The sequence below is a fragment of the Lepidothrix coronata genome, unplaced genomic scaffold (genome assembly GCF_001604755.1).
Source record: "Lepidothrix coronata isolate B3197 unplaced genomic scaffold, Lepidothrix_coronata-1.0 Scaffold97, whole genome shotgun sequence".
NCBI lineage: Eukaryota > Metazoa > Chordata > Aves > Passeriformes > Pipridae > Lepidothrix > Lepidothrix coronata.
This window is the reverse complement of record NW_016690277.1, coordinates 2530782-2557596: the sequence shown is the minus strand read 5'-3', so window position 1 is coordinate 2557596 and position 26815 is coordinate 2530782. Positions and strand designations below refer to the sequence as shown.

The following is a 26815-nucleotide window of genomic DNA, read 5'->3' as shown; positions in this document are numbered from 1 at the left end:
GAGCTCTGGCATGTTCTCAGTTTGCTGGTTTGACTCTAATGAAGGGATGCTTAGTAACTGTGTTGCTTAATCTTCTAACAAAATAAGTATTAGATGATACGTATCTGTGGATCTTATAGACTATATAGGTATTAAAACAATTTAAAAAATGGAGAGACTTACAGAAAAATAGGAATATGTTGTTTTAATTAAGCAAAAACAGAGTTATAATCACTCTTTCTAAAAATAAAATTAGACTCTTTATCAATCCTTAACATCTGCATTTAATATTTTCTTCTAAACAAAAATACAGATGTGATTATGTAACAAATTACAGTCTTTGACAACGTATAGTATTTACCTTCTCTTACACATACTTTAATTCTAATTTGGTCATTAATACTCAATTAATTACTGCAACGTGTTACTTGTAGTAAAAGTGCCACAACTGAACTATAAACATGACATTGCCATCTTAAAACTGCTTTGCTATAAACTGTAGAGAATATACAGAGTTACAAAGTTGTTGTGTTTTTATCAAAATATACAAACCCCCCCAACCTAATGCAAGCTAACAATATTTTTCTCATGAACTATACAGTTATATAAAATATTTGTAAAATTATCTTTGTATTTATAAATATTCTACCTTATTTGCTTTGGTCTATATTTATCACCATACAAGTCCACTTAGAAGATATCTTTGTGTACTTTCTTTGAAGCATCATTATATTTTCCTGTGTTTTATTATTCTGTTATCCTTATTTAAATGGAACCAAAGCTACCATGAAGCCAAAATTTCTCAAGGTGTTCATAGCATTCACCAGTGATAGAATAAGTAAGTGGACTATATTATTACTTCAATCAATACTGTATTATCATTTCAATTGTAATTTTATTGTACCCAAGCTGTAATTTCTCTTAAAATATTCGAGAAGACGAAGTTAAGTAACAAACTGTGAACCATCACACAGAATGAAGCTGAGGATCACTAACCCTTGTCCTGACTTAATTTTTTAACACTTCACAGGGATAAACATACATGAGTAATTGGAAATGCAGATACAGTACAACAGAGCCCTATCATATAAAATGCAACTCGTAGACATACACCCGCTTTGACTTTTTTTGAACATCTCAGTTAAAATTTATCACATTTCCACAAAACAGTGTTAATTGGAATATTTTGGTGATGTCTTTCAGACAGTCCTTAGTGAACTGTGAGGCTGTGAGGCTGTAAGGCTCACCAAGACCTTCGGTGTGGCGGGATGAGGGAGGCAGGAAGGCCAACACTCCTTCCTCCAGCCCATTCCCAGCACCTCTCTGCTATGGGCCACGGGACACTGCGGCAGAGCCTGCCGGGGGCCAGGTGCTGGCACACTTGGGATCACCGAGAAGGGACATTTGAAGGTTAAAAGTTGCATTTAAGGCATGGAGATGACAGGGAACCCCACAAACTGCCCCTGTTCCTGTTTATACACAAGGACTGCCTCAGGGATATATATGAAAGCAAGAATCTTATTTACCAACTCCTCTCAAAATCAAAGTATTTATGGGGAATTGCTCTGTTGTTTGTGTCTAGGCATTATTCTAGGATGAGGAAAAAAACTCTGTCTGCATCTCCTCTTCTGCTGAGAAGAATGATATTTCTAAAGACAGGAGTTGCAGACCCACCAGGAGGTGGACATTTCTATACAGGATTTCTTTAAGCTAGGCTGTTTCAGGACAATTTCCTTAAGACCAATGCACCTGAATAGCTCACCAGGCCATTGACATAGGGATTTAAGCAGTTTGGAAGACTGGCTATAATGACTTCTACTGAATGGTTATTAAATGTCTCAGAGATATCATAAATCTGGAATACTCTCCACACAAGCACTCAGACTTAACAGTTATTATGGTAACTACAAAACTGAATATGGAAAGGAAAAGAGTAGTTTAAACTCCTGACTATGTTTTGTAAATGTTGGAGTTACAGAAAAGCACAGCAGAACTCAACTGTACTTCGGTACACTCGAGCCCATGAAACACTTCCCACCTTCACTGTAGAATACACTAGATTACAGTTATGTCCTTTATAAACACGTTACTTTTTGTTTTAAAAAATGCAATATATAGTTTCTGCAGCAAAAAATCCTTCTACGGAATACACCATGAACCTACTTATTTCTTTTGCCTAGAACGATTCTGACTCAAAACCAGCACTGTAAAATAGTTCAGTGACCAAGTTACCTGTAATGTTAAGTAGAAGGGTTTTGGTTGGTCATTTTTTTCCTTTCTCTCTCTCTCTCCAAGAGTCTATTGTGGCAAAAGTATTTTGGGTATTTCACATTAAGTTTGTATTATTGCAAATACTAGTTTTTCTGTTATTTTTCCTTCTTTTGCATATACTGACACACATTTAGATGAAGAAACTTTATCATAGTAAATGATACTAATTTGAGTGGAGACTTTCCCCGTTCAATGCATCTCTATCTTCTCCAATATATAGTTTTGGGTTTTGATTCTCTTTTGCACAGCTCCCACTCAGAGTATAACTTCTGGAGCTACACTTTGTGTATTTTTCACTTCACTTCCTTCTGAGCCAAGGAAACGTGGATTTTCCAGAAGTTTAGTGCTTTCATTGCAAAACTGTTCTTTTCTATCCTGTGGAGCTGGACTTTTGAATAGATGTTTCTTCTGGTGCATTCCCAGAGCAGCTGCTGTCTTGCAAATTTTGGGGCACTGAAAGCAAGCATATCCTTTTCCGTTGTGCTCACGGACATGCCTTTGCTCGTGGTTCCTTTTGGTAGAAAGGTACAAGAAGCTCTGAAAGCAGAACTGACAGTGGTAGCGTTTTTCTCCAGTATGAATTCTTTCATGTATTTTGAGTGTTTCATTTAAAGTGAACGCCTTATTACAGTATTGGCAGACAAAATCCTTGACACCCAGGTGAATACGTTCGTGTTTCTGTAGATTTCCAGGAACTGAGAAACATTTACCACAGGTTTTGCAAGTGTAGGGCTTTTCCCCAGTGTGACACCTCATATGCATTTTTAAAGTGGATGGACTTTGAAACTGTTTTTGGCATAACTCACAAATGTAAGGCTTTGAAGTAGCTACATGCCAGTGCACGTGTTCTTGACCTTCTGCTGTGGAAGATGGGTCTCTTTCACAGAGCTCACAATGAAGATTAGGCATTTCTGTGTTGTCTTCCTGGCTGATGGCCTTTTCCTCAGGAGCATTCCTGAGTGCATACTCTCGACTGCACGTGTTGTGGCTTTCCATAATGGTGTTCTTGCTTCCGTGCTTTTTCCTCCATTTGGTCTTTTTCATTTTTCTTAGCTGTTTCGATTTCTTTTTTGGTTTGTAATTATAATAGGGTCTCCAGGGTTTATCACTGGAGTCCTGGTCACTTACATCATCACACATTTCTGTCAGTTCCAGGCATTCTGAGCTATAAAGTCTAGACGGGCTCTTTTCTTTTACCTCTATTTCTGGTTCCTCAGTTAGATTGTCCTGCTTGGACTCATGTTTAGATTTTCGTCCCCTTTTACAAAACAGCTTGGATCCTAAAATATGTCTTTTTACAATAGCTTCATTACCAATTTTTACTGTTATTTGACACAGAGGTGCGACATTGCTGTCGGCAGACGTTCCAGGTAAGGCAGGCTTTGCAATGTATGTTTCAGTTTTACTTGATTCTTGCACAGTATTTATTGTTTTGCTTGATGAACCCCCAGATCCTGTGACATGCTGTGTATCCTCAGTTGCTTCTGCTCTGTTGTACTGCAGTGTTTTCTTTTTCTCCTTAATAGTTTTTGATTTTGTAATGCACTTCCCATAATTATCTGGTCCATACTTACCGTCATCGCTTACGGACTGACTAGGCAGATTATTTGAAGATTCTGTCTTACTGTTTTCTATGGAAGTGATTGTTTTACTGTGCATGATTACTGATGAAACTCTGCTACTGTGCATTATAACAGAGGGTGCAGAACTGCTGTAACTGATGACAGAGGTTGAATTTTCATTCACATTACTTAAAGACACAACTGAGGAATCACACTCCTGAGAACCAGAGTCATTCGCAGCAGTGGAAACTCTTTTTTCAGCTGTGAAAAAGTCCCTCTGCAAGTCAGAATTTAAGATACTTACTCCCCAAGAGGAAGAATTCTGAGTATTCGTGGAAGGTGCTGTATCATTATGTGAAGATGTATCCAAGGCCAGAGTTCTGTTGTTTGCTATTATACTATGTTGAAAATTTAGTGGTGGTAGCTCAGAGCTAAGAGAAGTCGGAATGAAGCAGTTAGCAGAAGTAGTTTCATTGGCCTGGGTAGTTGTTTGAACATTTTCATATGAAGAATTTCGGTAGGACTTGTAAGGCATTCGCCTGCATTTCATCGGTAAGAGCCTGTACAGTTTGTATGGGTACACACTGGGTTTTAAACCTCCGTTGGCTGTCTTTTTATTTACTGAGAGACGATGGTCAATTGCGTGGAAGGACTTCTGGTGATTTTTCAGTATATAGTAAGTCATGAAAGTCTCCAGACAGAAAATGCACTGATACCGCCTCTCCCCCGTGTGCCAGATCTCGTGTCTGGTGCGGTACTCAGCCAATGCAAACACTTTATTGCAGTAGTGACAAGGGTACGTTCTCCTCCACGAGTGCACATTTGCATGTCTTCGAAGGCTAGACAGTGTTACATAGCTGCGCTTGCAAACGACACAAGTGTATAATATCTGCCCATCGACCACTTTAACCAAATGATCTGTCTCTGGCAAAGTGCAGTTTGCATTAGAACGATCAGTGACACTGTTTTCAGACAACAAGGGCTCTGTGTTTGCATATGAACTTCCATTCCTTCCCTCTGTAGCAGTATAGTTATCTGCAAAATTTTGTTCTTTTCCATTGTGAACCGATAAGCTACTTGATCTCATGCAGACTTGTTCATGACTTTCCAGTATATTTAGATTTGCAAACTGTTTGCTGCAGTATTTGCATATGAAAGTTTCCTGATGCTCTGAATGGAGTTGAAGATGAGCAGTGAGCGATGCCCTGTCATTGAATGATTTTGTGCAACAGTTACAACTGTAAGCAGGTGGAATGACAGTTGTCTCAGATGCAGAAACATTAGCAGAACTGTCTTGTTCTTCTCTGGATAAATGGAAATCTCCTGCTTTATTCTGAGGTTTCGGAAAGGAAGTAATTGTCTGATCAGTAACTGCTTCATGCTGGGCTTCTGCAGTGGTTACTGTAGGGGCTGGTACTTTTGCTACAGCCAAACTCGTACTCTGGGGCTTAAAGGCTGGCTTGGGAGTACTACCTGCTTGTTTTCCCTGCTGAATGACTGGCGTGGCTTGGTGGTTTTCATAGCGGTCCTCACCCCCCTGGTATGAAGGGCTGCTGTCCTGTTCCACAAAAGGGGCTCCTTGTGAAGTGTCTCCCCCAGAAGAAACTGCATAGGAGTGTTCAGCCAAGGTACTGGCTGGCTCAGCATCTTTGCAAACATCGCTTCTGTCGAGGCTGATATTGGGAGCTTGTATTGTGTCAGAAACCTTTTTAAAGCTGGCCCTCAAATCGAGTGGAGAAAACAAACTGCTTTCTGTCTCAAAAATTGAGAATGCATTTGTAATTCGTGGTCCATTTGTCACAGCGGAGTCTTCGTGTCTCTTTTCGTGTTTTTCCTCTTTGACATTCCCCTTCTCATTAACACAGTATGCATAGGGGCAGGGGGAACTTGAAAAATTCACATCTGTAAGATCTTCCAGAAATGATATTCCCAGCTTTTTCCCTGCAGCTGCAAGGTCCGTTACAGTCTCCTGCCTCTTAACAACTACTGTGGAACTGTAGATGTAATTCAGTATTTCTGTAAACACTTCAGCTTTGAGATCATCTAACTCCAGTACGTGACCTGAAATACAGATAGTACGACTCCAAAAAATGTTTTTAAAGTAAAGGCTTGAAGCTGCCAGCACATTACTATGGGCTTTAAATTTGGTATCTTCCACAATTATGGTGACATCACACAGAATACCCCGAATGCGCTGTTCATTTAAAATGGAAAGTACAGTGTCGCTGTGGAAGTCATCCTTGAGATCCTTTGAATGGGACATGACTGTCATCTACAAGAAAAAAAAAGATATTTAGAAGGCATTTTTCATCCATTTCAGTTACAGAGTAAAGTTATAGTTTCATATAATTTTTTTTATTTATTAACGTTTACATTTTAAGAATGAGTAAATCTTGTCATATTATTTCAGGTTTAAGTCATCTTACGTTCACTGGTGCCAACAGCACTGCAGGAAATGTGTGTACAAATGAAGGAGGCAGGAGCACCAGCAGCTTCCCAGCAGGAGGCAGAGGATCCTCCCTGCCCCTGTCATTCTGTCACCCATCCCCTGCTTTTCCCTGGGGACTGTGGCTCCCAACTTTTGCTGTGCCAGGGGGTGCTCCTGCTCAGCTCACACTGAGTGACCCCGAGCCCTGGATGTGATTCCCCAGCACAGGCAGAGGGATCTGGCAGATAGAAGGGGAAGGCTGGATTGCTGTGGTTCCATGGATACGGAGGACTTTGTTTTCTGGGGCTGTTTGTCAAACAGTGACTTTACAACACAAGTGCATTTGATCCCCCTACTAAGCTGATATTTAAATCACATGCAATAGAGCTTCAGTTACAGGATAAGGCTTTCTAAACAAATGAATGCAAAAGGAACACAATGTGACAAAGAGTAGTGGAGTACATGTAACGTTATTTACATGAACAGAATATTATTTTTTAAATAGTGATTAAATTTTATTAGATAAATACTTTACTTTAAAATGACTGAAAATTTGTGAGCAAATCAAGTAGAGAATAACAATTGTTTTCTTCAGTTATAGTTTAGATTTAGTGTTCACACTTTATAATTTGATAGTGTATTCTTAATTTCTAACAAAAAAAAGGATTTAATTGCAATAGTAAATACCATTAAATTACTGCCAATACATAATAATGAGGTTTAATGATGACCAAAAAAATTATATTAGCCAGGCTATTACTGTATGAATATACTGGTTTATTCCATTGAGATGAAATATGCAAAATACAAATGAAAAACAGACTGGAAAAAATGAATTAATTTGACAAGTGAATTTGAATTTTGACAATTGAATTTTTTATCCATTTAAAATCTGTCTTAACCAGATGATTTTTCTGTTTTGTTCAAAATTCAGATCTGTATCATATAATGAGGTTTGTTCCTTTTTTTCCCCCATCTCTGTGTAGTGTTTTCAATTACTGCTGCCCATTTCTGACTTCAGGTCATGAAGAAATAGTTGTTCTACTGGCACTTACAAATCACTACAGTAAAAAAAAAAAAATCACATTATTAAAGACTCTTTTCTTTCAACTTGTGGAATCAAAATGCACCTTTAAGAAAATTACCAATGCAGATATTTTGTAAGACAGGTTAGGATAGTACAACACTGTAGTTCTGAGTTAGGGATTACTTTCTAAACATTCCATCTGCTGCTCCAAAATCCAGTGTTCAGCTGGAAAAATTTTATGATGACCCTTGCCCTGAAATAATTTACATTACAAATGACAATATATTTATTAAGATGGGTTTGATCCAAATGGCAAAATAAAGGTTTGACCCATATTCACTGAGCAAACAGCAATGGCCATTTAAAACACATTGGCTCCCTCACCCAAGCTATTGGGAAGTAATCCCTTCTGGAAAATAGGGTCTTTCTCATGAAGGTAAGTAATACTGGGCACACATCCCTGCCCTCACTAATCTAATGACACTTTGGACACTATCACAAATCCACCACCTACCCTACTGCAAATGAAATTACCAAAAAGCAATTACAACCTTAGTGTGAAGACAAACAGACTGTACTATGAACAAGACCATAAATTGGTACGTGATGGATGAAGCTTTAAAGTAAAATTTGTCCCTTGCAGCATGGCCACTGTTTCTATCAGGAAGGTGTTGTCTATGCAAATGGTCAGAGCTTCCAAAACTGTACAATGGCTAAGAATTTTCAAGGCAGGGAATTCTGAACAAACAAAATTGTGATTCACAAAAATACCTCTAATGCTTATATATGCCACAGATGTCAAGAAATTAATTCATGAGTGCAAGAATGATAGAAATGTAGATGAATATTATTTTGATTACATGACGCTCACAGTAGCTGTAAATCTAGATGCATTGTTTTTGTGCCTTTTAAACTTAAAACTGTAATTTACAATGGGTTTGTTTATGACACTTATTTTGCTTAAAATAAGAGATATTTACTCATTTGGCATGATAACCTGAAATTCACAATGCTTAGATATGGTTATCTGCTTTGGTTCAGTATCTAAAATCCCAGATATAATTGTAGATATTTCTGGAATATCAAGTCTTTTACAGAAAGCATTCTGACAAAAACACTTTCCTTCCAGCAAACAGCCACTATCCCATAATTGATTCTTTTTTCTCATTGACAATGTCTGAGATTACATCTGACTTGCTCATGTGATGTGGTATTAGAAACCAACTGTCAGACATCAAAAACATTTCACAACAGGAGCCACTGATAGGGTTATTTCCTGAGTATAGGAAATAAATGATGTCAACTCTACCTCCCAGTGAACTGCCCCACAGGAACTTGCCTGGTTTTTTTCTGTTTCTTTATTGGAGACAGCTGGTTGTAGTTCAAAGACACATCATCTGACAGACTGTTTGCTAAGTGTGTCAGCCTGCTACTGCTATGATGAGAGGCATACAAACACAAGTGGGTTTAGTACAAGTCTTATTATTCAACTTGTTATTTAAAAATTTATCCTCCTAAGGACAAAAGTGAATATTTTAAATTTCCACTTGCATGTATACAGATTGACAGTTTTTGTGGTCCTGGATATTTTGGTATGCTCAGTAAAATACCAAACTAGACTCCTTGTGTAAACATGGTAGCAACTATCATTTGCTATTTGGTAATTTAATTTTTTTTTTTTTGGCTGCATGCTAAACCATATGCTATATATCTCCCAGGAAATCTATAAAAAAAAAATCCAGAGAAAATCCATTTTCAGAGCCAACACTTTTTGCTTCTCCCATCTCCACCTACGCGCTCCCCAAATAACCCATTTATTCATATCTGTAATGATTCTTCACTGCCTTCTATTTTACCTGTCGTGCTTCTTGTATTTGCAAAAAATGTGTCTGAAATGCTATCAAATCAGAATACCCTACCTAGCACACACATAAATGGAATATTTTAGGAATGTTTTACATTCCATTTGGAGTTCATACTGTAAAATGAAAACCTGCTCTTCAGTTTCCAAGGGAGCACTACCAAGACCAAAATACACAGAGAGCAAACTCTGCAGATGTATTATTGTTAAATATTTCTGATTAAAACACAGGGAAGTCAATTTGGAATGTAACTATTCTTCTGTATGATTTTTATTATAGAATTACTGAAGAAATTCTAGTATTACTCATAAATGTTGCCCAATATATATGTAAATACCACTTGACCTATTGAAGGGCAACAAAACTCCTCAGCCGACTGAGCCATCCTTTTCTGACACAAATATGTCTGTTATTTTTACACTTTTTACTCTCAATCCAGACATAAATAATTTCTGAGGAATATGAACAGTACCTCTGTAGTACAACCTCATGGTCTTTGGCATAGCTATAGATAAACTTAGGTTATGAACAGCAGAGTTTTTTCTTGGGAGTTATGGGTTCTATTTGCAGATTTCCTGCAAAAACAGTAACAGACTTAACCTGCCATTAAGAGTTGTTGAATCGCTTTGAGAAATAAGAGTTAAATATTCATCTAAAACTTAAGTGTAATGGTCAGCAGGCTGATTAAATTACAATTGTACCCTTTCTGATATCAACAGAATACCATGGCGGGACAACAGTCGTAAGTGAAAATAAGTAATATTAAAAGTTAATGTCAGTATCAGAGATTGATGCATCCAAACACAAATTTTACTGCTCATGCCTCACAGATGGCCACTGCTAATTATAAATACTACAGCAGCCAGCTCTACATGAACAATGCTGAAACAAGAAGCTACTGTTAATTTTTATATTAATACTACTTTGAAGTCAACAAAGGGATCACAAGTTTTATTGGCCAATAAATACCAAATATATTTTTTTTTACTACCGAAGAGAACTGTTGCAATCTAGGAATATTCTTTTAACTTCTGCTAAACTTTTGAAATCCACTGCCAGGCAAGTGTGCCCCATTACATATGACAAGAGATTCTTTTATTCCACTTCAGTCGGCTAAATTTGAAACACAGGCTAGTGGCATAACTAAAAAATCCCAAAACATTAGGGGCAGTTGCTAGTACCCAGTCAAAATAAAAATGAGCAAGATAATTGATGAACTGTAGGAAGAGTTTTCCTGTTTTCTTATTCCTTAGATTTCTACTGGGATTTTGAAGATGCTAATATTTTCTGCTAGTTAGCAACATGACACTATGGAAATACATTCACTCCGTAATTTCCTCATGTTCAGTCTCACCCCACTCTGTTAACCTACTTTGCAGGGTCTCTCTCTGTTTCCAGGCTGCTTCCCAAGCTCAGAAGGGGACGTTCCCCTGTATCTAACTCTCCTAAAGGATGCCATTCTCTTCTGCAGCAGAAATGGGGGTATGCATCACCAACGAACAAAAAAACCCAAATTAAGTACACACACGCCTTATATCCCCCAGATCTGATCCCTGCTCACCTGGAACCCTGCTGTCCCACCATCCCTGTTATGACGACTGCCCAGCTTTTTATGGAATCACTTCACCAGTGCCCCCTGGGCAGTACGGCTGCCCCGGTCAGGGTCCCTGCAGCCTCCTCACAACCCCACGCACGCAGGGCCGTGTTAATGATGTCTAATGATGTTAATGATGTCTAATGATGTTAATGATGTCTCAGGATGTTAATGATGTCTAACGCCGTTCAACAGCTCGCAGGACCATGCGGGACAGCGCTCCGCTCCATGGAGCTACACCTCATTTCTACAAGTGCATTTAGAGCTTTACTCTTTTAGACTCTCACATCCTCCTCCGTTACTATCGAATACTTACTTACCTGGTCTGTTTGTTAAAGCCTCATAAGCATTATAGATTTTAAATGTGGTTTTTTTCAGCCTGGCGCTTTCCTCTTTTAATTCAGACAGCTGGGGGGGGGGGCGCTAGAATTTAGCCTAAGAATGTAATGTCAGGGTTAACAGCCCTCTGAAGCGACGCGACGAGCCCCACGCTCAGAGCAGAGACTCTTTCCCACTATTAGCCTCCCTACCTCATCCTCTCGCTCCCTCCTTTACGCTTCCCACGAACTTTTCGCACCGCACAGAAACAACGTGCACGGCCTGGGCAGCGCCTGGCTCAGAACACCAGAGCAATCCGGCTCTGTGGGCGCTGTGACTGCCCCGGCCGTAGGTAACCACAGCCCCTCCGCGGTGCCGCGGGCCCGCTCTGACCGGGGGGTCCCGCCCTGGCTCCCGGCTCGGCCCGGGGCGGGGGGCGCGGGCGCTGCCGGCGGTGCCCGCGGGGGGGCGCTGCCCCCGCGCCGTGACGGCCGCGGCCCCTCGCGGGCAGCGCGGTGCGAAATAACCCCCTGTACGGCCGCAGGAACGCGCGGCCCCGCAGGCGGTGGCTGCGGCCGCTGCCATCGCCTCCTAATCCCGCACCGTCCGCGCAAGGCTCGGGCTCCCGGCGCGGCGGCCTCGCTGTGTGCGCGCCTGAGAACGGCGCGGCCCGCGCGGGGCCCCGCTCATGGCGGAGCGCTGTGCCCGCGCTGCCCCTCCCGCGGGAGCCGCGTACTGACCTGCCGCCGCTCGGTCCCTGCCAGCGCCGCGCTCCGCCCGCGCACAGAGCAGCTCCCGGTCCCCGGGACACCGGGCCATTAACGCCGTGTCAGCGGGCTCCCCGCGGGCGGGCAGCGGTCGAGGGCCGGGGCCGGGGCCGCGTTGCCGGCCCGGCGGCGGGCGGACGGCGCGGCCGCCATTTTGCTGTGCCGATCCCGGCGATGGGATCGCCCGAGGTCTGCCGGGCAGGGCCGGGCCGGGCCCGGCGCCCTCCGCCGCCATCGCGGCCGGGCCCTGTCCCTGTCCCACGGCAAACGCCTCATGCTGGATAACTGGGACAGTGGGATATTGGGCCCGTCCGCCAAGCTGTTCGTAGGCAAGGACCGTGAATTCAGAAGGACGAGGAAATGCGGCGTTGCCAGTTCCCAGCCCCTGCTCCACTGCCATCAGTGCGGCTCTGTGCTCATCTCTGAGAATTACTCTGACACCTGCCTCGGCACTTCCAGGGCCTCACTGTCCTTCCAAGCCTTCTCCCAGGAAGGAAGAGAAAGCACAGAGCTATTTAGCTCCAGAAATGGTGTCTCCTACCACTTCCCTCCAGAAAGCTGAGATTAAACACTTCCTTGAAAAAAATCTGAAATAAATTACATTTCGTTACTGCAGTATAGTCACATTTACCCTTTTCCTTATCTGATTATAGTAATTATTTATATTTTTAAAGCATCTATAGACAAATGGTACAAGGAAGTTATGTTAAACAGTATTCTCACTAATTTAGGGTTTCTTCATATCTTTTACTGCCTCAGGAAACAAGCACAAGTCTACCATTAGTGCTTCATAAGCACTGACAAATGCTCATGTAGATAAAGAAGTACACAGCTTGATTTTATTTGGCCTGATGCTCCAATACATTTGGTACAGTCTTCCCAGATATTTTCTCTCTCAGCCTCTCACTTTAAATAGTCAGCAAAACCTGTTTTCTCAGGACTTGGAATTATGAAGCTTAGAGAAAAACTGGGCTTTGAGACAGGTGAAAAACATTATTAGAAAAATTAACAATTTGGGGTTTTGTCTTAAAGATTGCTTGAAAATACTTCGTCCAAAGCTAACATGTGCTTAGTTTTACAAGCTATTGTGTACAAGGCTTCATTGGACAGTAGCTCTATTTTCAAATCTTAAACCTATGCATTAGAAGCACTGAATAGTAGGAACTGATTAATTTTAGACAAAAACAAAATCCAGAAGCATGAACTATTTTGTCATTGTCATACTTGATGGGTCTGGACGTCAGAACTTTGCTAGAGTCTCTTCATGATAAGCGCTGCTTATTATCTCAGGAAACTATTTAATATCAACATAAGAAAATATAAGGAGGGGAGGTCTTTTGCCCCTATCATTCTGTCTTGGAACTATCAATGTTTTCCTGGTTCTTTAAAAGATACAGAAAGAAATTTGTTCATGTCAGGCAATTGTCATAATTTCAGTGACTTATCTATACACACCTCTTTTTCACTAATTTATACAGTCCACATTAAAAGATTGTCTTAGAGATACTGAATATCTCTGTGAAGAGTCTAATTCCCTCTTCTGGATCACTGGAATTCTTACTTATAAATTCACCTACTGAAGCAATGAGTATGTTTTTAGTTTAGGACTCTCTGCTACCAAAAAACTGTTTCTTTAATCTCATGGCAAACTGAGTCACAAGATGACCAGTAGCTGTTCACCCACAGCTGTGGGAGGGGAACAAATAATTGAAGAACATGGTGGTATTGATTGAGAAAGCAAAGTGTGTCCCAAGGTTTTCCCAATCGCCTTTCATATTCTGACTTACATAACGGAGAAGCAAAGTTTCATATGCATGTGTAGGTTACTTTTAATCTTGGACTTTGCCTATTGCTTATTTGCTAGTGTTCCTTTATTACTGTTTTAGATATGTATATACATAATAATATGTATTTATGAAGATTTCTGGCACAAGTGCCACAAGAAATATTTGTGACAAGTGTGTTGTCAGTAACAATACAATAAAATGGATTAAATTAAACCTGTTGTAATCCTTTAAAAGAAAGAAATGCATTACTGAACAAGCATCTTTTTTGATTACATGAAACAAATTTAAGGAAGATTAGGTTATTAATTCCCCCATAATCATAATTATTTTAAATTGTTTTGAAAATCAGATACATAACCATCATTTGTATAGCTGATACCTCCAACTTAGAGACATTAATTTATTTGTACTTGACCACTGGATGCTCTGGCAATCTTAATATCTATAGACAAAATAACAGATTTGGAGGAAAGTTGACTTTTTTTCTTTATCTTTTTTCTCTTTTTTTTTTTAAACAGGGTGTTTTTTTAAGGCAACTTCAGCTCATCTGCCAAAAAAAGAATTATTTTTTCTATGACTAATACTGTAATTGTAGGAACTAATTTCCATATTTTTTTTATATATATATATATATATAACTTAAGCTACTGGAATTCACAGTCTCGTCAGCTCCTTGTGTATTAAAAATATTCTTCATAATAAGAATTTTTTTCTAGGGCTGTCTTGGCCTCACCCAGGATTTTACATTATCATTATAATGTTTCATGTAAAACCAACTGCATGCTAAGTAAATGAGGGTGCTGGTGCTGCAGTCAGACCTGTGTGAATGGACTATGGTGACATCTGTGAGAACTCACACAAGATTCATTTGCATGTGCAGTCCTGATTCCAGGGTATAAGCCACGATATAAATGATATACTTTAAAAATAGCTATCTTGCTAGTGTATATATACCAATTTCTATTAAAAATATAAATGTTTGCATATAACCTCACACAAATATAATGTTCCTTTTAAGTGGAAGTCCAAGTAGTTTAGCAGTGGATTATTTCTAATATGGTAAAATTGCAAGGTACAGAGAAAATTGTCAGAGTTTCTTTAAAATATGTAAATCAGTTCCAATGTTACTGAAATGGTGGTGTTTGGATGCTTTGCTGAAGTCTGATGATCTTACTTCTGCAGCTGGTGGCATGTGGCATTCTTTCTTTAAGAGTATTTCAGACTGCCTGGGAAAAAAACATGTTCCAATGTTCCTCAAGCAGTTTCAGCTGTTAAGGTACAGCAGGAAACAACATATATATGGCATTACTCAGGCTCGCAAATTCATCATAAGTAACAGGAGTTTGGCCAGGACGTGACTGGTTTCTGTCTCAGAGCCTACAGCAGGCCAACCTATCCATAAGGAAAACTCTTGGATGGACTGTCGTCTTCCTTGCTCTCACTGCTGAGCTCAAAGCAGCCAGTGATGCTGCTGAGGAAGGAAACGCAGCTCCTCAGCTCTCAGACAGGCAACACTTCACTCACAAGTGAGGCACAGGAAAGACCCAGCAGCCCAAAGTGGCTTCAACTCCCCTTCGTGTTACATGAGCAAGGGTAAGAGTTCCTTTGTGCAACCCTCCTCCTTTTCTCAAGCATCAAGTGGAGGGAGAAGAAGGGAGAAGGAGCATAGTTACAGTGCCTGTAGCAGCCACCTGCTCCTCCAAGTCTGGTGGAGAGGAGAGAAACCTGGGACAACTCATTTGGCTCTCAAACTGTGAGCTGTGCATGTGCACCAACCAAGTCTTTCTCCAAGGTATGCTGCCTTTATAAAATTTAAGCATGGCCTAATCTGGCTCCCATTAACACTGAACAGAACACATACAAGCACTTCTTAACGGTGTAACTACATCTTTTTCTCTTTCATCAGTCTAAAAAAAAGAAAATGAAGCAACAGCAATAACTGACATAAATCCAAATTCTTCTTTTGCACAAAATACAAAAGCTTATGTTGAACTGGTACTAAGAATCAGCTGACTTTACATCTTGCTATCTCTGAACAATCTTAGTATTATTTTCCATTTAAGTCTTTCATTTTTTATGTGCTGCTGACAAGCCATTTTCTAGCCGCCTACACTTGTGTGGCATATCAGAGTCCTTAGCTAGCACAGATCAATTGCAAGCACGAAGCTGTGTTTATAGACACAGTGACAACAACAGACATTTTTCTGTTGTTGACTGCTGTCAAATGTAGTGATTTATATGTTTGAATAGCTTTAAACAAAAGGAGCAAATGAAACATTTATTATTTGCTCATTCAGAACAATTACTATGTGGTATTTTTTTGCCTATTTGGTTATCAGAAAGATAAAGTGTTGAGCTTTTGAACTCAGTTGAACTCAGTCCCTCATTTTCCAATTTTCAGAGGAAACATCCTTGGAATATGGGAACCAGCATTCACTGCACACTCAGGGGCCACTGTTATTCTGGGTGAGGTGTGCTGGGGGCCAGGCCAGTGCAGCCATTCCTGCCCTTTACTACAGCTGATGTAGCAAATCATGCGAGACTGAAAATAGAGCTAAATCCCTTTTCCTGGAAACACCTCATTTAGCTGGTCTGCCAGAGGGCTGGACACAGCCATTTTGAAAACTAGGATTGTTTTTAAGCTGTTAACTGGCCACCACTGCTCTCCAGTATCCCTTAAAATATTGCAAAATATTTTTGGTTTTGCTGGTCATATTGGTGAGCCAAAACCAACGTGCAAGTGATGGCTATTGCTCTGAATCATCACTTTGCGTGGTCAATATTATGACAATTTACTGGACACACAATAACTTTGTATGCTCTTCTTATGCTCCATTTTGTGCTGACCTAAGTGGCTCAGCCTAAGTCCTACTTTTCCACCCTCCTGCATGTTTCCTCAAGGCTGTAGCAGGGCCTTTGCTCGTGCAGTGGAGAAGGATGGTAGCAAAAGCAAGTAACAACTGGCAGCAAGAAGAAAGTGTGTGCTGCTTGTTCTCCCACCAATATGAACTGCTCAGCTCTGAGCTCAGCTCAGATGGGGAGCAACAAATAAAATTATTAATAATAATTTAAAAAGCCCCAAAACAAAACCACAAACCAACCAAACAACAGTTGACTTCTCTCTCTCTGTAATAATTTCCCAAACTCTTATTTGCTCAAAGGCCTTAATGGTATTGCAGCACGTGATGGTGTATAATCATATTGTTTGTGGTTCAGGATCATGAAAAGATTCATGTGACAGTGTTCAAACTGTCTGGAATTAATACTAGATTCTCATATTGATTCTCAACTGCTGAGAATTAGGGAAATGTTGAGCATTGTCAGGATAATCTTCATTTCCTAAATCTAATTGTTATGTATGAAGTCTTCTCTCTTACTGTGTGCTCCAAAAAAAGTAAATGGGAATCTTTTCATTGATTTCAAGGCAGATGTAATTAGGCTACTGGTCACATAAGCAACTTCTCAGATTACACACACTGAATTTAAAGCCAGGATTTGTAGATTCCCATTTTCCCTGTCTTTTTAATTAATAGGATTTCAGACTTATTTCTTAAAAATATGTAATTTTGGGATAACCCAAAGCATTGTATACACTTTTCATTCCAGATATAAATACTTTAAGAAGAAAGGCCAAAAATAACCTGTACATAAACTTGCTGAAGTCAGTACACAAATTTGACAGAACTGACCTTATTTATCTGAGCTTCTTTTTAATCCAGGACTGTAAACCAAAATAGTACTACACAAACACTTGCACAGAAAGTATGAGTGCTGCCTAAATGCTACATCCAAATATTATTCCAAAAGTCTGTGAACAGCTGTTATTTTGACTTCCACAGCTTTTTCTCCAGCCCTGCCTTTTCCTGTCATTGACTGGTAGAAGACAACACTTGGGTCTTATCTCTTGGCCTGGGTACACTGGATAGAATGAGAGTGCTGCAAGCAACACCAGCTTCGTTTTTATTTAGTGGCTTTAGTTTGTCACTGTATAAAACAGTATGATCGTGCTTGCTTCTGACTGCTGGCACAAGATTCGGATTTAGAATGCCTGAGCATTTCTGAAAGAATGTAAACCAGCCATCATTTCCATCCACATTTGGTTGCTGAAGGCAGTGCTATGAGTGTTCAGAATCCTGGAGAGAGGTTTCAATTTGCAGACCAAGCCTACCACACCGATTTCGTCCAGTTATCGCAAGTCCAATTTAAAGTGCAATGAGTTAAAAAATCACAAGAGATACTTCCATTGAAAACATGGAGATTTTCAGTTAAAACCTTTGAGTATTAGGAATCCACATTGGGCCATGCCCAGAAGTCTTTTTATATGGTGATTTTCAAGATGCATGCATTATTGTGAGCACATGGTATGTAAATGCATGGGGCTGCTTAATAAGCATTCACTGACACACATCTGCAGCTTTGCTAATGTACCTTTTATTCGTATGTGGTTGTCAAGGAAACAGGTTATGGCCCAGTATTCTATCTCAAATGTACTGAGCAAGTATTCCATGAGAATTTACTTAAAATAGGTACAACTTAAGTTTGGCAGCTCATTGCTTCTGTAAGTGCAGGTGACCTGAATTTATCTAATTTTAGTATTTCCCTGATTAATTTAAACCACCAGTGCCATTTTATTGTCTCTGAAAATCTGTTGCCATTTTCTATGTCACGCAACATCATGTATTAAAAATAAACGTAAATACAGAAAACAGTTTGAGATATTCTAGGAATCAAAGAGGTTTTTTGGCTTGTGGGTTTGTTGTTTTTGTTGTTTTTTTTTTTAAATTTGGTTCCTTATCATACATTCTGCCTGGTAACCTTAATTACTTATTTTGACTTAGAGATACCACAGCATGAACGACTGTGATGCAACAAACCATTTCCTACAGAAATTTGTGCAAATAGTGCTACTGAAATCAATGGAACTTCTCCCTTTCTGTAACGCAAATTATACTCTTTGGTACAAGGGACCACATTAAAAATTAACAAATTAATCAGGATTTCACTGATTCTTCCATTCAATACATACATATCTTAAATTTAAAGCACAGATATCAGACATATTCATTCTAACCAAGACTATTGTTGAACATTACAATAAGAAAAAAGGAAACTGCTAAAATCTGAAAAAGACGTGCAAAATGCGAACTGTTATTTTGAAATATCCTGGATATTTATCGCTCTGAATCTACAAAGTGCTCTTTCCAGCTCATGAATCAAGAGGGTTTTTACCATCCCTGATTACGGTCACATATAAAGGTAGAGATTCTATGAACTATACACAGCTTAACCAACACAACAGTGTCAGAAGTGGGCACTGGCACGAAGAGTTCTGCCTTTCCTGTGTGGCACAGGTTTGTAAGGAGCACTTGTGACTGAGATCTCGAGCTGACATTCTGGCAAGCTCAGAGGTTTGCTTCCCTACCAATCTGTTTGGTTTGTACAGATCATTGGTGGCTCTAACAACCTGTTTCAAAGATCTGTTCTGCCTGATTTTGCTTGTCCAACCTCTGTGGCAATAGAAATCCAGCAGGAGCTGGAAAAATCCAACAATACTGACATGAGAATAGAGCAGTGTGGTACCATAGCGAGAACAACTCTTAAATTACTATAATAAATTAGAACTTAACAGAAAAAAAATTATGTAATGCAGTGGTTATAGTGTTAAATATTTTATCTCTAATTCTATGTGATAGCACCCCATAAACTTACCCACCTAAAATCAGGTTGTTCTTCTGTTAGAGCCTTTTAAAAGTGGTATTGACAGGTATTTTCGGGAAAATCATCTCAGTAATTTTTGTAAACTCTGTGGCTACTGTGTATCAGCCTGCAAAGGGAAAAATCCAAATGTAATACTGAATTATTGGACAAGTACTAATTTCCGCATACATTATGTAATTCATCAGAATTTTCCCGGGGGTGCTGTAGGACTCCAAATCTACATCTGTGAGGCTTAGAACACACCAGCAATAAAACAGTGCCATTAACCAAACTTCTGCTGCATTGCTGCATTGTTTTATTATGGTTTAACCTGTGTAGTGCAAACTGGACATAATGATTCATAATATGTTCTAGACAGAAATGTAAGGACATTTTCAAGTTTAAAATAATAATTTCAAAAGATGTTCCCTTTCTTCTCTTTCTATTCCATCCCTTTTGGTCTCTCTTGTCACAGATATCATCAGAGTATCTGTGATAATGACATTTCTAGGCAGTTCTTGTTCTCTGGAATATACTTCCTCTGTCTCTCTGCTTAAATGATTATTCATCCTTGTCAAACATGCAGATTTTGTTATTATGTATCAAACATCCTAAAAAGGTTTTCATGTAATAGTATTAAAATTATTCAGAACAGGATTTTGTTTCGAAGATACTAAACAAAATGAAATTGTTCCATAGGGCAATTGCAGAATCATACAGATAAGGCCTTATGACTCAGCTGATAGGCATTTATAGCAGCAATGAGAGAGCAGCAATTAAGAACACAGAGATGCATCTTCCATTTGCAAATGCACCAAATACTCTTACAAATAACATTGCACAGGAAATACGGGATCCATTACTTTGGCTTTTAAAGGTAAGAAGGTGAGCTAATTTTTTTGTGTTGGTTTAGCCAAGTACATTTTAGTACAGGTTAATTTGATTGAGAATTCTGTAGCTCACGTCGCCTATAACAAAGGCCAGAATGAAAGAAAATTGTGTTAAGCCGTTATTATTACCTCAACTTCCAATAAAGGCATAATCATAAGTGACCAAAATATGGTGACTGGAAGCTTAAACAGCTCATTTGGGGGAATCAAACAGTAAAAGTTCTTACCAAAGACAAAGAATTCCCAAATTTGGTAATACCAGAATTCAAATACAATATTATACACAATAAAGCCCTTTTAATACATACTAAAGCAATTTATGTGATAAAATACAACGGGCACTAGATGCCTCAAAAGGGTTAATTGGTACCTGTTCATTACAACCAGAATCTGTCTAATAGTCTGAGAAATATTATCTGAATCCACTGAGAGACCTGCAGTTTCAAATCAAAATGAAGTTTAGAGGTAGAAGTAACCTTAAGCAGAAATGCTATTGAAAGTAGAATAGCGTCTGAGTGAATAGTTTTTGAGTTTGATTTTATTTTTACTCATGCTTTGTATACATTTTCTGTTTGGCATAAATGGAATTTGCATGTTTAAAAGAACAAATTTCATTTATAAAAAGGGAGGCTCAGTATCAACAATTAGACTTCTAGATAAAACTGAAAACAAAACCCGCAACAAAATATACCCCAAAAAACCCAACAAGCCCCACTAACAGTAATATCTGCAGGCTGTGCTGGAGGTGGGAAAAACTGCACCTGCTCCTCCATGCCCGGGTTAAACCCCTTAGCCAAAGAGAATAAAATGGATGAAGTTTACAGATTTCTTGTGGCACCTCTGGCTACGACATTCTGACACTGCATTAGCTGGAGGTACCTCTGAACTACGTACAGCAACCCACGTATAACAGTCAAACTGGAAACAGCTTGCTAATTACCAGACTCCTCCTCAATAAAGAAATCGCTTTCTTTAGCTGGAAGAAATTACTGTTCACAGGCTGCCAATGAGTTTTTCCGGACTCATGAAAGCACTTGAGTTCAGTCATATTAATTACAAGAGGACTCGCACCCCTTAACAAAGAGCAAATTGGCAAATGGATTTAAAACAACCATAGCGAAGTGTGCTCATGGAACAGAGCTACTTTTAAAAAATGCCTTAAGTGGGTATGCTTGAACACAAAGACGTAATAAAAACAGTTTATTGCTAAGTGCTCCATCTTTTCTAAAGATAAATATCAGCGGCAATAAATAAACTGCTTCGACATATCATTTGCTCAGCAATTTCCTTTAAAAATAACCACACAAAAATAAACAAAGAAATGCACTTTCTTGCTACAGGTAATGGCGCACTCCATATTAACATTTTAGACAGGAGAATAATTAGCAGAAGCAGGCTACTGGAGATAAATCAGATTACAAAAAATGCAAACTTTAATATGTCACTTGAGAGATGCTGTCTGTTGTGTTTTCAGTTCTGCTTCTTTAGGTGGAACAGAGGAATATTGCACTGTGTTAAACTAATCTTACAATTATGAATCAAATGGGTTTCTTATCATTGTTAAGCATTTGCCTATTACAACAGATGACAAGTCATATTCTTGAACAGTTACACTCTGTTCACTTGGAATGCATTGAACCGATATATTTAGAAATAAATGAGAATTAATTTGATATTACTGATACTGTCAAGGCTATTATTAATAATTGGCTGTGCTTCTAAATGCATCCTCTGCATTCATTTTCAGTGCTGGGTCCTCATGCACACAAAATATACTTAGTCATTTTAAAGCCAAGGACATGAAAGGAAAATGGCTTCCCTGCTGCAAAAGTCTCATTGCAGTAGTGAGAATTTCTCAAGTCACGTACAAAAGGGATCGACACGGAGATACACTACGTTATAAGCTCAGTGGAGACATTTAGTAACATCTGATTTTGCATAGGCAGTTACCTGTGGTACACATATGATTTTACTTAACTGACACTGTAAAAAATAGTAGCTAAAAATAGAAATAAAGAATTATAATACTTAAATTTTGCAAAATCTGTAAGGTCTGCAAATTACCGCAGACCACAAGTGACCTTATTCTCTGAAGGTTTGTTTAAGGTCTGACAGGAGTTCTTTGCAGTATGCTTAAAAACAGTTCTGTACCTGCACTTCAGTATTTAAAGAAAGCTTTATTAGCATTACTGTGGCTGAATTCAGAAAAAGTGAAAGAAGGTTTAAACATACTTCTGATTCTCTAAATTTCTCAGCTGCTAAATATTTTAGTAATATTTTTATACTTGTGATAATGAAACTATCTCTTTATATACACATAGTACAAACCTTGACCTACATGCAAGGCGAGGCTAAATTAAAAAAAGAAACCAGGGTACGTTTCTGGGAACAACCATTGCAAAACAGGAATAAAACAGGTTTTTGTGTGTACAGCCTTATAAACATGGCATCGTTTAAGAACTGATAGACACATGGAAACATAAAATGAGATCAGTTCTCAGTTAGAACTAGGAGGAAACAACCATTTCCATTTGCATTGTGATATTGCTATTAAAGAGAATAACATCTTTCTACATCTCTACCATTGAACCTTTTAAAAGGATTTGGTTGCCAAGGAAACTGGTTCTGGCCCAGTATTAATCTGAAACAAACATATTACAAAAGTTGGGGTAAGTAATACAGTACTCATAATTATTTTTATTCTTAATGCTCAAATTCAGATTTTTGTATTTAAGGCTGTTAAGTTTTCACTTCATAATCTTTTTTGTGTGAAGTAAAAACACAGTGAACTGATACTCAGTTTAAGCTGACAGGGCCATCTATATCAATCTTTCTCTTTAAAATCCTTCTATCTTTAAATAAAAAGAAATACTGGAGTTTTATGTTTGTAGCTAATACTGAAAATACAAGCATTAAAACATATTATTCTTTATTTAATATTTCGCACAAAACACAAAACCGCTCACGACAGAATTTAAATATTTTTCATTTTTCTAATCTATCTCAATTGTTATTTCTGCATTTTATCTTCAAGCTTAGTAATGCTTATAGTCAGCTTTAAAATGTAATGGAATCAATAGGGTTTTCAAAAATTCTTTTGTTGCATAAGCGTTGCCACGCCCTTAGTACATATGATTATTTTAACAGACATGATTGCTCCACTTTCACAATAGATTTGAAAAAAACAGATATGAGTAACTGTCATGCCATTATGTGAAGCCAACAATTTAATATAGGTTGTTTTCATTAACAGTTAAGTACATTTTTAAACTGAAAGCTACATTCCAAAGCCCATTTCATGTTCTTGCAACACTGACCAAGAAAACAGTAAAACATGCAAATCTCAACCTACCTGCATGTACCACTTAGAGCAGTGTTAGCATGGCAATGCACCCAGCCATTTTTATGTAAAGCGATGGAGATAAGTTCTATTCTTGATCTTCTTGATAATTTTTTAGAAGCAGTTGTCAAAATTCAGATGAGAAGCAGCTTGAATAGACCGTGATCAGGAGAACTGAGTTTATCAACAGGGAAAGCAGGAGTGGGAAAAAAAAAACAAACACGTCCTCATCCAAGGTTTTCCGAAACTGCAACACAAGGTTGGCTTTTTTTTTTTCTCCTCCTCAGAGGGTTCAAAGCTTGAAGCTGACCACTGCAAAGGCCACTTGTCACATTTACTGAAAATCAACCTATTGATATCACAGCTGAAAATATAAACTCGACAACCAAAGCCCATTGCACAACGTGGACTGCGTAAGAGTTAAAAATAGATTCGACGTGCCTCCTACCTGCATAATAAATATGTAAGTTTCAAGTGCTTTAATTCGATATTCACATTAATTAACAATACAATATACATTATTTAAACTACAGTAAACGCAAGAAGAAAAAGGGTGACACCATCTGGAAGCACAGTTTGCTTTTTTTTTCTCCCTTTCCAAGGGCTAATAATGTAGTTTGAATGTGATGACAAGCTAACAGCTCACCACATTGCAAATGAAAAAAGACTTCTTAAGGTGATGCTCAAATATCTAAGCCTGTAATGAAGCACAAACCACTCTTCACTACTGCATGACATGGCACACAGACCATTTACATACTCACATTTGAGATACTAGGCACAGTATAATGAATTCAATACACAGCATGCACACAGCACAAGCAACGTTAATCCTGCCTGCCATTTTAGGCTTGCAGGAGTAAGATACATACTGCAGCACAGCTCTGGTAAGGGAGGAGGCAAGGGACAGCTCACCTTAAATGCAGTATCTGATTAATGTTGTAAGTGACATTGCGTATCAGCTACAGAGTCTTGGTTCAACTGGGTGGGAGGGAACAAAGAAAATTGTCATCAACTGGTGATGCAAGATGAGCTCCAGTCACTAACACTGTTAGCAAACTCCAAATTCTACAATGATACAGTAGTAAGCATTTCAAACTCTTATCAAAATCTGCTTGTGCAATGGCTGAGTCGCCTGCCGAGGAAAACAAAACAGTCTTCTTGCTTATTGGAGAAGCGCTGCAGCGACTACAGTAACATCCTCTCGATGCAGAAAGATTTCACGTCGCACATATTAAATCCTGGATGCATTTGCTGTGCTTTCTCAATTTTTAAGTCTCTGAATTAAAAAATAAAATAAAAAGCCAATGATAGCAGAAATAGTAGAGCTAAAAGTCTAATGTTCAGACAAATAAAACATTTCTTTTTCTTTCCTTTCTGTTTTCTCTCTTTTACAGTCCATCAAAATCCTGAGCAGTATTGACAAACCACACGAGCACCGGGTCTGACTGCATGATCAGCTGTCTGTGTCTACGCTACACCCTGTTAACCACAAGCAGTGTTAGAGCTAAATATATCTGCAATGCAGAAACGGTAGGTGCTATGTGGCATACAATTCTGATCAGTTTTAAGACATTTTGCTATCCTCAGATATAATAAATAAAAGAAAATTTGGTGCTGATCTCTGTCAAGCACGGTATCTGTCAGACTTACAGAACATAAAAGCTATCCTAAGTACACTGACCTAGATAGCACTAAGAAGACTTAAGCAGCGTACGAGCATACTCACTGTCAAAGCAAGGAAAGCGAAACAGTGATTGTCTAATCAAACTGAAAGCAACAACTCACTACCACAGTCTGAATTCCAAAATGCTACGTACTGTATATGCACATCTCATGTTATTGGAAGACGCAAAGCTCCTTTGTTTTTTTTTTTTTTCTCGGAGGCTTTTCTTAGCTACGGTTGCACAATGACATTCTGACATCATGGAGGTCAATGCAGATACTAAAGTGCTGTCGTCTTTAAGGAAAAAATAATTTTGAAACATAAAACCAGCAGAAATAATAATTAAAAATATCACATCACCTACTTAATGGCTTTCTGTTACCTTCTGAGATTAATAGCATGCATGTTGTTCAGCCGCTGCATACGTTAAATTGGTATCACCCTCTGCAGAGACTGCAGGAGTAATTGTGGGAATTAGATTTTTATAAGTGTCAAAAAAGGCTTATTTTCTGGAAAACTTAAAAACACAATAAAATATTTTGCATGTATAATGAAAAATATGCAAAGAGAAAAACATTAAAAACTACTAATCTGATTTTTTTAAAATGCCTAATAAGCAAAAATGGTTCTGTTTTCATTGTCACTGTGTCTCCAAATGGAGAATGACAGAACCATACTGCAGTTTACTATAACCTGAATTACCTTCCCAGAAGGCTAAACCAGCAGGTGAGGTAAAACAAACCATAAGATCTACCTGTTTAAAGAGTAGAATCTCCCCCACTATGTCAGTGACTTCTCTCAGCTCCCTCTCCCTCTACCTGCGAATACCGCAAGCTGATACCCAGCACGAGAACAGAATTGTGAAGATTAACGTGTTAGCTCTGAAAATATTTCACTGAAAGAATTCTTTAGGTAAATAATATTTATCATATGTATAAGAGAATATAAATGGTTTCTGGCCAACTGCAGAAATAAACAGCTCCTTGTGAGGCCAGATTTGCCCAGAGAAGCGCTATCTTTCACTCGACCTGCCAATATGGCTGAGAAAGAAAGCAGCCAAATTTTCAGACACATATTCTTTCCCTAGGAACCTGTGTACCTTATGATGTATTTTTTTCTCTAAAAGAGCACCACTTTTTTAAAGTGAAGACTAATACCAAATATCGTGTTAAATCAGAAAATGTTGCACAGCAAAAACTAGGCTGCTGTACGTACGTATTCATTTCTTGTAAAAATCAGACAATCTGATTTTGCTTCCCCCCCCCCTTTCTTTTTTAATGATTAAATAGGTATCTGTTCAGTTTGGAGGTTTTTCTTTGGGAAGTTATTTGGCATTTTGTTCTCTTTCATTTTAAAGGCTGGGAATGAGATGATCCTAACAGTCAGTGCTTTAAAATATTCAGAATCCCCTTCCATAAATAGCACATCTGTCACAGAAAGGGAACCCAGCCAACAGAAAGGCAGATCAGACCAGCAAAAACAACTGCTATTGCAATGCATGATTACAAAATAAGTTAGGGTTTTAGCAAGCCTTTATTTGTATTTTTGTTTGTTTTGAGCCTTTTTAATTAAGAGCTGTCTGATGCCACCATATATCAACTTTAAATTAAGAATATTAAATATAGGT

At 38.7% G+C, this 26815-nt stretch overlaps 1 protein-coding gene across 10 annotated transcripts; it reads right to left on the bottom strand.

Moving 5' to 3' along the window:
* Positions 1-169: 169 nt before the first annotated feature.
* Positions 170-25319, bottom strand: ZBTB38 (zinc finger and BTB domain containing 38). Of its 10 annotated transcripts, none has more exons than XM_017822371.1 (4): positions 25252-25319; positions 24438-24503; positions 23535-23696; positions 170-6084 (listed from the first exon to the last, which is right to left on the bottom strand). In XM_017822371.1, exons 3-4 carry the CDS (start codon positions 23538-23540, stop codon positions 2506-2508), a joined length of 3585 nt encoding a protein of 1194 aa, XP_017677860.1. In that variant the 5' UTR covers positions 23541-23696; positions 24438-24503; positions 25252-25319; the 3' UTR covers positions 170-2505. The 10 variants fall into 10 exon arrangements, 9 of the variants coding, with proteins under 9 accessions (XP_017677860.1, XP_017677863.1, XP_017677865.1 ...); XM_017822374.1 differs by lacking the exon at positions 23535-23696 and adding an exon at positions 19309-19419 and having other exon boundaries at positions 25252-25318; XM_017822376.1 differs by lacking the exon at positions 23535-23696.
* Between the last annotated feature and the right edge of the window lie 1496 nt (positions 25320-26815).